The sequence below is a fragment of the Oryza glaberrima genome, chromosome 1, assembly GCF_000147395.1.
Source record: "Oryza glaberrima chromosome 1, OglaRS2, whole genome shotgun sequence".
NCBI lineage: Eukaryota > Viridiplantae > Streptophyta > Magnoliopsida > Poales > Poaceae > Oryza > Oryza glaberrima.
Window position 1 is genome coordinate 34908148 of NC_068326.1, and position 11563 is coordinate 34919710.

The 11563-nt window shown below is 47.4% G+C and overlaps 2 protein-coding genes across 2 annotated transcripts; one reads left to right on the forward strand and one right to left on the reverse strand.

Moving 5' to 3' along the window:
- Positions 1-2574: 2574 nt before the first annotated feature.
- LOC127775000 (receptor protein-tyrosine kinase CEPR2-like) lies at positions 2575-8509 on the forward strand. The gene is made up of 3 exons (XM_052301299.1): positions 2575-2728; positions 4360-6929; positions 7890-8509. Exons 2-3 carry the CDS (start codon positions 4388-4390, stop codon positions 8240-8242), a joined length of 2895 nt encoding a protein of 964 aa, XP_052157259.1. The 5' UTR covers positions 2575-2728; positions 4360-4387; the 3' UTR covers positions 8243-8509.
- An 87-nt stretch (positions 8510-8596) lies between these two features.
- Positions 8597-11342, reverse strand: LOC127775009 (amino acid permease 8-like). Its single transcript, XM_052301310.1, has 6 exons — positions 11224-11342; positions 10462-10695; positions 10291-10384; positions 9820-10180; positions 9414-9638; positions 8597-9312 (listed from the first exon to the last, which is right to left on the reverse strand). Exons 1-6 carry the CDS (start codon positions 11276-11278, stop codon positions 8884-8886), a joined length of 1398 nt encoding a protein of 465 aa, XP_052157270.1. The 5' UTR covers positions 11279-11342; the 3' UTR covers positions 8597-8883.
- Positions 11343-11563: the final 221 nt, after the last annotated feature.

Consider the following 11563-nt stretch of genomic DNA (forward strand, 5'->3'; position numbering starts at 1 on the left):
AACTTGTTTCAATCACGAGTTCGTGATAGCTTGCCGCCCCAAAACACCCGGTTTTGTCTGGAAGCACGCTTGCAGATAAGCGCATATATGGTCTAACCGCAGCTCGTTTTGACCCCCTAATTTATAGTGGTAAACAGCTACAGGTTGCATCATGTTACGGCCATATGTGATAGTAGTATATCAAAGTAAAGTTACTTTACTACTCACGTTTTGTTGTTTTGGTGCAGGTTGTCCGTTGGATTTTGCAGGTTACGTAGGCTTGTAACCAAGCTTCGTAGTAAAGATATTATGCGTCCATAACCCATGGCGTCATGCCTGAATATTACGCATTACTCAAAAAGTGTTATCCGTTACTACTAAAGTGCTCACTGAATCATCTCGAGTATGACCTGTGAAGAAGCACCTCAATGGAACATTGAACATATCCCATACGCTGTTGAGGCGCTGACTACAACTAATCATCCTGCCAGTAACATCCCTGGGCGTCCATCTCACAGATAGAAATGCAGAATCTTGAGTGTTGAGACCTCTACTACACCTAGATACCTAGCCATTCAGGCAATTGTTAACCACGAGTTCTCAATTATCAAGGAAACAGCAACATTGTTCCAGCCCTTCAGCAACTACTCATGCAGTTGCACGATCGTAGTGGCTGCCTTGACTAGTGATAGTCCAAACCTACTGGCACCAAAAGACACTGTCTCCTCAAGTTGCAGGCCAAAAGAGGCTAAACGCTAGTATCTTATCATGTCCTTGACAAGAACATGAGACCGAATTCCCTGGTCATTCAAGTGGATCATGAGCCAGAATTGTCACTGCGTGAGTGTAATAATGCAGGACAGGTCCCCAAATGTATGAATAAACGCATTCTGGCCAATCAGAAAGATCAAGAATGAGTGTCCCTTGACAATGTAGCTTCAGGTTATTTGTACTTGGAGATGGACAGATTCCAATGTTCATCAACAGCTTGAATAATTATTAAACAAATAATTCCATTACTGTCTGCCTCACACGGTCACACCAGGGACAGGTCAAAGCTCACATGCAAAAAGCAGCATCTGCTCGAGCAGGGACATCCAGTGCAGCAATAATTAAGGTTTGATCTTAACAACAGATCAGCACTAAATCGTTGCACTATTCCGGGCTAAAGGTGATGTAATGGCAGTTAACTTCAGTGATCCTATGCCTATATTTTTGAACTGTACAATGCAGAGACAAAGCCAACTGGTACTTTTCAATCAGACAGCGCACTTCCCTGCTTGTGCCGTAGTCTGCTCCTGTGACTGGAATTATGCTGCATATCAGTTCACGGGGCTAATGTTGTGCCAAGAAAAAGAAGAACATCTCAATCTAATCAGTCATGTGTGTACAAAACTGTATTCTTTCTTCTTGTACAAAAATACTAGTATGCCGACGTGTTCGAGCCACTCCGTAGTTGATAGGAATACTTTACGTGCCACGCGTACATCATGAGGAAGAACACATATGACAAATGAATCGGCGAGAGAGTTGCTCCTGTGGCTGGGAGCCAGGGGCGGAGACCGGCCAGGCAGCTTTCGGTTTTGTGCTCTTGCTATCTGAACTTGTAGCGTTGTCCATGTAGGGCACGGGGGTGAATCAGCAGATCTTTGACCCCAATTTCTGTTTGAATATTTGTCATGCCGCTCTTGTCCCCTTGCATGCATGCCTGTCGAGACGTTATGATTGCTGCGGTGTTTTTTTTTTCTGAACCTGAGTTACTTGCGGGCAGCGGTGAACGAAACAGATACGGAATTCTACCCATCACAGGTTCAGAAAACAGGAGCCTTCTTCTCCTTTCGTTTTACAGGTGAGGATTCCAAACTCTATGCATGGTACACACTGCACAAGAGGCTACTACTCCAGCCCATTTTTCTGAAAAAAGAAAAGAAAAGGAGGCTACTACTCCCAGCAGCTGGTAGTGCATGTACGTTAGCACATTCCACGGCGAGGGGACGCGCGAGAGTTGCGAAATATCTCACCACCGGATCGGCAGATGTACGCGGGCAAAGTATCTCGAATTCTCGATATCTAAAGAAAAGTATAGGAGAAAAAACGGGAGAGGATTGCAGCAACAACGGCAGTAGCGGTAGGCCGGTAGCGGCAGCGGGCGGTATCTCCTCTCGGTGTGTTCTAGTAGAATCAGGACACGCGCGCGCGTGTGATGGTGCGCGCACGCGGGCGCGGGCGCGGGCCGGTCCGCGAGAGAGCAAGCGGGCCGCGCACTCCCGTCGTCCCATTGCGTATTCGCGGCGCGGTCGCTTTCGCCGCGGCGGGCAAGTGGCGTGGCGCGCCGCCCTGCGCGATCCACAGGATGCGAAGATTCCGCCGAGGGGGCTCGCACGCCCGCGTACGTACGTTCGCGCGTGCGGATCCCGAGACGCGACGAATTGGGTCGAGATTGTGCCCGGCGCATCGGACGGCGCGGGAGGTGGGGGCTCCTCGAGGCGGGCGCGCGCGTCAAACAGAACAAGAGGCGCCGGCATCTCGTGCCCGCGTGGCCTCTTCCTCCCTCCGCCTCCCGCCGCACCACTACTTGCCCCCCATATCCATCCATAATAAAAGTACGCACCTCGCGTCCGCGGCCGCGCGGCTATATATCAGTACCGCGCCTACGCACTCCTCTCCTCTCTCTCCTGTGTGCTAGCGGAGGCGGAGCACTACACGGTTAATTCTGCGGTTGCTGCTGCTACCTGCGACCTTCTAGCAGGTGCGTTTCCTCCTCGCTTTGCCTATATATATATCCACTTACATTTCTCGGCTTGATCCATGGATTAGTCTGTCGATCTCTTCCATGCCATCGATCTCGCTGGTTAAGATTGCGCTCTAGTGCTTAGCTTGTTGTAGAGCCTTGACTTTCTTTCTCTGCTAAGAACTGAATAACTTGACTCTGAGTAAGAGCTTGCATATATAGCTCTTAGTATATTCTTCAGATTTTGTCATTGATGTTATGCGACTTGTGCATTTCTTTGACTGATATCATGTAGTAATCACTAAACTTCATGCCTGACTCTAGGTTGTGAGTTGTGAGACAGCGAGAGTTAGTCGGTGTAGTTTCATCAGGAAGGGCCGCTTAGACAGTGAGAACTGAGAACTGAGAAATACAGCAGTAGGAAATAAATACCCGTTCTACTCTGGTGTCAGTCCTAGATATAATTTACCACTGTGTTTCATGCATGATCCGATTCTTAGTTTTCTCGACAAGAGGTGGTAACCACATGTAAATATTGTTGTTTAGCATAGCTCTTGTGATCAAAGAGGATGGAAAATTCCTGGTAGGGTCAGTAAGGGAAGGAATCAGCATTGCGTTCCCATTGTTCATATATCTGACAAATGATAATGATGTCTTGGTGTCCATTGCTACTGGACAAAATAGTACAGGTTAGCTGAGTCAGAAGGGTTCATGCAGAAAGTGTAGAACTTATTGCAGATAAAACCCTTTGCAAATCATGTACAGCAGTAGAGCTTCATACTGTCACCGGCTTACTGCGCAGTCCCCAACGTTTGATCATGTGGTCCATAAGGATCAATCGTTCAAACTGCATCAGAATTCAGAACCTAAGCATGAAGAAATACTACCTCGATCTACCACTAGACAGCCATATATGACATTGACAACGGCAATAAGGACCGTTGCTTTAGACCAAAATAGAATCAGCAGTGCATCCACTTCCTGGATGGGTTAAATGCTGATACGAAGTATGAACAGACATAACCTAATCTTAATTAACTGACAGGCTGAAAAAGGTATCGGGTATATTCAATGAATCTGGTAAAATATCTGGCTGATTTATTGCGTTAGTATCAAGTGATTAGTACTATGAGATTTGGTATTGCTACTCAAGATTCTTTGTTTCTTTTTTCATGAAAGAGGTCTTGAGAAAATTCGTAGTGTAAGCATTTGTTTTGCTGAAGAGAACAACCAAAACCATAAGCCCAGGCAAAAGTGTGTTCATTTAACTCAGTAAACTAGTCTTTCCTGTCCGAAGTTTGGAGCAAACTTTAATTTTTCTAATACACTTTTGTTTTAAAGAGAGAACAAAAAATCTGATATTTGCTAAAGGAACAAGTATCTAATTACTCTTTTATTACTTGGTCCCCATGATTATTCAGTAACTGGCTTTCAGTACAATGATACAACTTTTGGTCTTTTCACACTTCACTTTCCTTCAATCCTATTCAACTATCACTGCACTGGGAGCTAACTACACATAGACATAGCTTTCATTCTTTTTCTGAAGTTTAAATAATGTTTACTTTTCTGAAAATTTCAACGTATTGATATCATCATCAAATCCAGTATGACATGCCCCAAACTAACGTAAGATTCATACTTTTCAGGTACACAGTGCTAACAAGTAACAACACAATGTTGCCTCAGCAACTTCAGATATATTTGTGCTTCATCCTTCTGTCTCTGAAGTTCGGAATATCTGCATCTCTACCTCTTGAAACAGATGCTCTCTTGGACATAAAGAGTCATCTGGAGGATCCACAAAATTACCTAGGCAATTGGGATGAGTCTCATTCACCATGCCAATTTTATGGCGTTACATGTGACCAAACTTCTGGTGGTGTCATTGGAATATCACTCTCCAACGCCTCACTATCAGGAACTATATCGTCGTCGTTTTCTCTTCTTTCCCAACTACGTACGCTGGAGCTTGGTGCAAACTCCATCTCAGGCACTATTCCTGCTGCACTAGCTAACTGCACAAATCTGCAGGTTCTTAACCTGTCAACAAACAGTTTGACAGGGCAATTACCTGATCTTTCAACATTTATCAATCTACAAGTTCTTGACCTGTCAACAAACGATTTTTCTGGACCATTCCCAGCATGGGTTGGCAAATTATCAGGCCTAACTGAACTAGGTCTAGGAGAGAACAACTTCAATGAAGGTGATGTTCCTGAAAGTATTGGAAAGCTGAAGAACCTGACATGGCTATTCTTGGGGCAATGCAACCTTAGAGGAGAATTACCAGTTTCAATATTTGATCTGGTCTCACTTGGGACCCTAGACTTCTCACGCAATCAGATTATTGGTGTGTTTCCAATAGCAATATCCAACCTGCGTAACCTATGGAAGATCGAGCTCTATCAAAACAATCTGACCGGTGAAATTCCTCCTGAACTTGCACATTTGACATTGTTATCTGAATTTGATGTGTCCCAGAATCAGCTAAGTGGTATTCTGCCCAAAGAGATAGCAAACCTGAAGAAGCTGAAGATCTTTCATATTTACCGAAACAACTTCTCTGGTGTGCTTCCTGAAGGATTAGGGGACTTGGAGTTTCTTGAGTCATTTTCAACCTATGAAAATCAATTCTCAGGAAAGTTCCCTGCAAACCTTGGCCGATTCTCACCACTCAATGCAATTGACATATCTGAGAATTATTTTTCTGGTGAATTTCCAAGGTTCCTGTGCCAAAACAACAAATTGCAGTTCTTGTTGGCTTTGGACAACAACTTCTCAGGTGAATTCCCCAGCTCCTACTCTTCTTGCAAGACACTTCAGAGGTTTAGAATAAGTCAAAATCAGTTCACTGGGAGAATTCACAGTGGCATATGGGGATTGCCTAATGCTGTGATCATCGATGTTGCCAACAATAAATTTGTTGGCGGCATATCCTCTGATATAGGCATTTCGGCTTCTCTGAACCAACTGTATGTTCATAATAACGTCTTCTCTGGTGAGCTTCCAATGGAGTTGGGGAAGCTTTCCCTGCTTCAGAAGCTTGTTGCTTTCAACAATAGATTCTCTGGCCAAATCCCTGCACAGATTGGAAGTTTGAAGCAGCTGTCATTCCTGCACCTGGAACAAAATGCTCTGGAAGGATCGATACCACCTGATATTGGTATGTGCAACAGCCTAGTTGATCTGAACCTTGCAGACAATTCTTTGACTGGCACTATTCCAGACACACTAGCATCTCTATTCACTCTGAATTCACTCAACCTATCTCACAACATGATCTCTGGTGAAATCCCTGAAGGATTGCAATATCTGAAGCTTAGTTATGTTGATTTCTCCCACAACAATTTATCTGGACCAGTCCCTCCAGCTCTCCTGATGATAGCTGGAGATGATGCATTCTCTGAAAACGACGGCCTTTGTATTGCTGGAGTTTCAGAAGGTTGGAGGCAAAATGCCACCAATTTAAGATACTGCCCGTGGAACGACAACCATCAGAACTTCTCGCAGAGAAGGCTATTTGTCGTGCTGATAATAGTGACATCTCTGGTGGTTCTCCTATCTGGGTTGGCATGCCTGAGATATGAAAATTACAAGCTTGAGCAGTTCCACAGCAAGGGAGACATCGAGAGCGGCGACGACAGTGACTCAAAGTGGGTTCTTGAGTCCTTCCACCCCCCTGAGCTTGATCCTGAGGAGATTTGCAACTTGGATGTGGACAATCTGATTGGCTGTGGAGGCACTGGCAAAGTTTATAGGCTTGAATTGAGCAAAGGGAGGGGTGTTGTGGCCGTGAAGCAACTATGGAAGCGTGATGACGCAAAGGTCATGAGAACTGAGATCAACACACTTGGGAAAATACGCCACCGGAACATCCTGAAACTCCATGCATTCTTGACCGGTGGGGAATCAAACTTTCTGGTGTATGAGTATGTGGTAAATGGCAATCTCTACGATGCAATCCGCCGTGAGTTCAAGGCTGGGCAGCCGGAGCTGGACTGGGAGAAGCGGTACCGGATTGCGGTTGGAACCGCAAAGGGCATCATGTATCTTCACCACGATTGCTCCCCGGCCATAATCCACCGTGACATAAAATCCACCAATATACTGCTGGATGAGGAGTATGAAGCGAAGCTTGCGGATTTCGGCATCGCCAAATTGGTGGAAGGTTCACCACTCAGCTGCTTCGCTGGTACCCATGGCTACATGGCTCCTGGTAAGCTATGAACAATTCTGCTCTTGTATGTTAAATGTTTATGGTAGTAGTTAGTATTGCACATGAATTCCTTAGGAAAAAAAAACAAAATGCGTAATACCTCTTCTTCCAGCCCTTACCCATTCCTCTCAACCATCTCGCGGATGAATTCGCCATGCCGCTGCTCTCTTGCTCGGCCGCCGCCGCCGCGGCGCCACCTTGCGAGCAGGTCGGCCGCCGTCGGCGGCTGTGACGCGCATCGGCCACTCCACCCCCTTCTTCCCCGACAGGCGCCCCCCCCTTCTACCACCGCCGCGTCGCCGCTCTCCTGCCCCGAATGCTGCTTGGCCCCGGCCTCCGCCGCGGTGCTCGAGCTCCCACCTCCCTCCCATTCCCTCCCCGCCTGCCGCCAGCAACCTCCCCTTCAACCACCGCCCGCCGCGGCCGTCGTAGTCGACCGCTACTGGCCGCGCCATCCGCCGCCGCCATCCTCCAGTGCCTCCGATGCGGACGAATTTCTTGGCGATTAGCCGATTACATGCGGTGAATGAGTGGGAGTCCCACCGGGAATGGTCAGGCTCATATGAAGATGGTATCTTTAGAAATAACTGAAAATAATTTATTAATAAACGTTTAACTATATTTTTCATGGTTTTAAACCGATGCTGAAAAATATACTACTGCAACGATAAACAAAAACACTGAAATCAAACTTAAAATTAAGTTTCAGAATTCAATTTTTGGTTGGGCTAATAAACTAACAAGCAACGAGGGTAGAATTGCTACTAGGTATTCTGGAAAAAAAAGAGAGAAAGAATTGCTACTAGTCATGGACAATGTTATTAAAAAAAATATTCATACATTTTTATATGAAAGCAAATGGCATCCATCATAATTCTTCAAAAGGTGTAATTCTGACATGCATATTATGCGTAGTTCTGTAGATTTGACAATCTAACATCAGCTCGTCTCAAAATGCAGAGCTTGCTTATTCTCTCAAGGTGACAGAGAAGAGTGATGTTTACAGCTTTGGCATTGTGCTGTTAGAGCTGCTTACTGGACGCAGCCCTTCAGACCAACAGTTTGACGGTGAACTGGACATTGTCTCCTGGGTTTCATCCCATTTGGCCAACCAGAATCCTGCAGCTGTTCTTGATCCAAAGGTTAGCAGCCATGCATCAGAGGACATGACAAAGGTCTTGAACATTGCCATCCTTTGCACTGTTCAACTGCCTTCTGAACGGCCAACCATGAGAGAAGTCGTGAAAATGCTCATCGACATCGACTCTATCTCAGCAAACGGGAAGGCAAAGAACAAGAATGATAAGAAGTAAGAACAGATGCCCCGTTTCTTTGTAAGAAACTGCTGCCAGAAAGATCAAAAGGCACCCAGTAGCAACAGTCTGGGTGCTGCCGTGCTGCCAATTAGGACCTTAATTAGAATGCCTGACTAGTGAATAGTAACTAGTAGGCTGGTAATAAACTGAGGTTTTAGCAGCCTCTGAAAAGCTTGCACATATGTACAAGCTACCCTGTACAAATTTCAGTCATGTACTCTGAAGTTTCTGTAAAAATGATATGCGAAGCATTATGATGTACCAGTACCACACTGCAATGCCAGTAGAATATGACCATACCGTTAAAAATGGAAATGTGCTGATTTTTTTTTTAGACAGGAACAGGAAATACTAAAAGGCAAAGGCCATTGTACAGGTTATTCCAATACTACTACATATTCCAACCTCTTTCTGCTATGTTCCAAGTTCCGACCTGTTTAATCAGATAGGAACAACCTAATGTGTCAATATAGCTGATCCAGCAAAGTTCATAGTTCCAAATCTTTCAGGAACCGGCCGGATATCCGAGAAAATTGATACACAGAGACACAGAATCAGAGTCCAGAATCCTACATTGTTGTACAACTCGTAGCTGTTTTCTGTTTGTCACTGTTCTACAATATACTGCAGCACTGCTTTTAGCTGACAGTTTTGAAAGGGGTTGCAACCTTCAGGCTATCAACAATGTCAGTGACAGAGCCAATGCCCACTGCCACCGAGATCATCAAGCACACCATGCTCAGGCCTTGCAGGAGATACCACCTCCCTCCCCTGGTGATCTTCTCCTGCGCAATGTGCATGCTGATGGGGAAGTAAACAGTCAGTGGCCAGAAGCTGAAGGCGCCGAGGAGCCCCAGCACCGCGTTGAAGAACGGTATCATCATCGCCACCACCGTCGTCGCGATGACTACGACGGTCCGGAGGACGAGCTTGTACGGCGCCACGGTCACCGATCCTCGCTGGATCAGCGGCACGTTTACGGTGTACGCGCTGTTGATGAACTTGGCCTCCGGCCACCGGGAGGAGATCCATCTCTCCATTGTCGCAAATATGGGCTGTGCATAAACCTGCATTGAGAAATGCACCCGGTTTAAGAATAATTTCACGGTGATCTCTACTAATAATATTTTACTACCGGGGCTCAGTTACGAACTTATGATGTACTGACCTGATATGCTCCGATGAGATGGAGGATGAGGCACATGTTGGCGATGTCGACGAGCCAGAAGGGCCCCATACCGGACGCCGTCAGGATGTTGCCCGGAGCATCTGAACCGAACGCGGCGTACCCGGCGCAGCCAACGGAGATGTAGAAGATGGTGGTGGCTCCAATCCCGTACATCGCTGCCTTCTTCATGGTCTTGTTCTCCGGTGGTGACGGTTTCAGTGTGTCCTACAAAAGCAAAACAGACGGAAAAAAGCGCATTAACGATAAGAACGTACTAGTACCACATTGCTACTCGCACTAAAAAATATTGGCACGAACAAAAAGAAAATCCTGTTCGTGTATGTTGGTTCAGAGGTAGTATCTGAATATTGTGGGTGACGAATCATCATCGATCGTGCATGCAAACCTGGATCTCAATTAGCACTTCTGCAAAGGTGTAGGCGAAGGCGATGTTCCCCAGTGCGAGCAGTACGTTCCAGAGCTTCTTGCTGGAGGACGCCGCGGTGGCGCCCTGGATCCTGCCGCTGAGGTGGCCGCCGTGCGACACCCACTCCGCCACGGACAGGCCGAGGCCGATGAAGGAGTAGGCGAACGACATGACGGCGGCGACGACGGACAGCCAGGTGATGTGCTCCAGGCCCGGGAACTGGGACAGCACCACCTGCACGATGCTGAACGCCAGCATGAGCACCGTCGCCGACGTGTTGTCGCACCGCGCGGCGGCGCCGGCGCCGTTCCGGTGGATGCAATCCGACCTCCTGATCGCGCTTCGCAACACAACGGAAAGAAAAAGAAAAACAGACGAAATTTAGTAGCCTGACCGATGGCGAAAAGTTCAGTTCGGAGGGAAGTTGGAGTGATCTGTTCGGTTACTCACACCATGCTTATGGTTGCGGTGATTGTGTAGCCGACCATGGTGCCCCACAGGTTGACGTACTGCGCGATTCCGCACATGAACACCTCTCTAGGACCTGAAAATATTTTTGGCATTGCGTTCAGTTTAACCAACAAGATGGAGATGAGAGAAAAAAAATGTGAGTGTACTTACTGAGGTATGATCTGACGGCGTCCATGTATGTGCGGTTCCTGGTGCCGGTGACGGGGTGCGGCGCGCGGTAGGCGTTGGCGAGCAGAGTGGAGGTGTAGTAGGTGACGCAGGCGAAGCCGGCGAGGGCAAGCGGCCCGGCCACCCAACCCAGCTGCGCCACGCTCCACGCCAGCGCCAGCACGCCGGAGCCGATCACCGCCGTAACAATGTGCGCCGTCGCCGTCCATACCGTCCCTGCAAAAACAAACCCAGTTAACCGGAACCGCCGCCGGCGCAAGCCAACCAAAACAATTCTCAATTCTCAATCCCAACCCAACTCCCACGGCCTGTTTAGTTGGAGGGAGTTGGTGATGGGGAATGTGAGTTTATGATATATGGGAGTTTAAGTATGTAGTTTGGTTGAAAGACTTAGGAATTTGAGTGGGTTTGGGATGGGGAATTAAAAGGTCGAATTCCCACTAACCTCTTACCTAGGGGAGGCATGTTAATTCGTGAGACTTGGAGGGAATTCGATGTGAAACCAAACAAGAGATGAGGACTAAAAATATAACTCCCATGACCAATCCCACCATCAACTCCCTCTTTAAAACTCCCATTCCTCTTTCCTTCTCTCGCCAAACAGGCCGCCAAGGTGTCCCAAGAAAACAAATAGTCGATCACCCATGCGGCACGCACGCACGCACGCACGCCGTACCAGTCAAAGAAAAACCCCAAAAACCGGGGGAAGAAATCACTAAATCAGGAACAAGAACGAACACGCACCTGTCCGGTCGTGCTCGCCGCTCTCGACGTCTTCCGGTGCGGCGTTCTTGTTCATGTTGTCGGCGAGCCCCGCAGGTGTCCCGTGAGGGAGAGTGGGCGAGGAGGGATGCGGCCGAGTCGTGAAACCGTGAACGAATCTGGACGGTATTAGGCCGTATATATAAGGGAGGCAGCTGAAAGTGGGCTTTAATCAGGGCTCCTGATAGGGCCGGCACTTGGACCAGTAGAGAGCGCCGGTTCGGCTCTTCCGGACTCCATTGGGCAGAGTCCGGATGCAATGCGTTTGACGAGCAAGGACCTCATCGTTTGCCCAAAATTTGAATTTGATTTTGATTTTAAT

What these genes read in the sequence shown, in the direction of transcription:
- LOC127775000 (XM_052301299.1), top strand. Translation starts at nt 4,388, where the DNA reads ATGTTGCCTCAGCAACTTCAGATATATTTGTGCTTCATCCTTCTGTCT. An exon ending in CCATGGCTACATGGCTCCTG is followed by an intron (nt 6,930 to 7,889) that starts GTAAGCTATGAA and finishes CTCAAAATGCAG; the next exon opens with AGCTTGCTTATTCTCTCAAG.
- LOC127775009 (XM_052301310.1), bottom strand. Translation starts at nt 11,278, where the DNA reads ATGAACAAGAACGCCGCACCGGAAGACGTCGAGAGCGGCGAGCACGAC. An exon ending in CGCCGTCAGATCATACCTCA is followed by an intron (nt 10,385 to 10,461) that starts GTAAGTACACTC and finishes AAATATTTTCAG; the next exon opens with GTCCTAGAGAGGTGTTCATG. An exon ending in AAGTGCTAATTGAGATCCAG is followed by an intron (nt 9,639 to 9,819) that starts GTTTGCATGCAC and finishes TTGCTTTTGTAG; the next exon opens with GACACACTGAAACCGTCACC.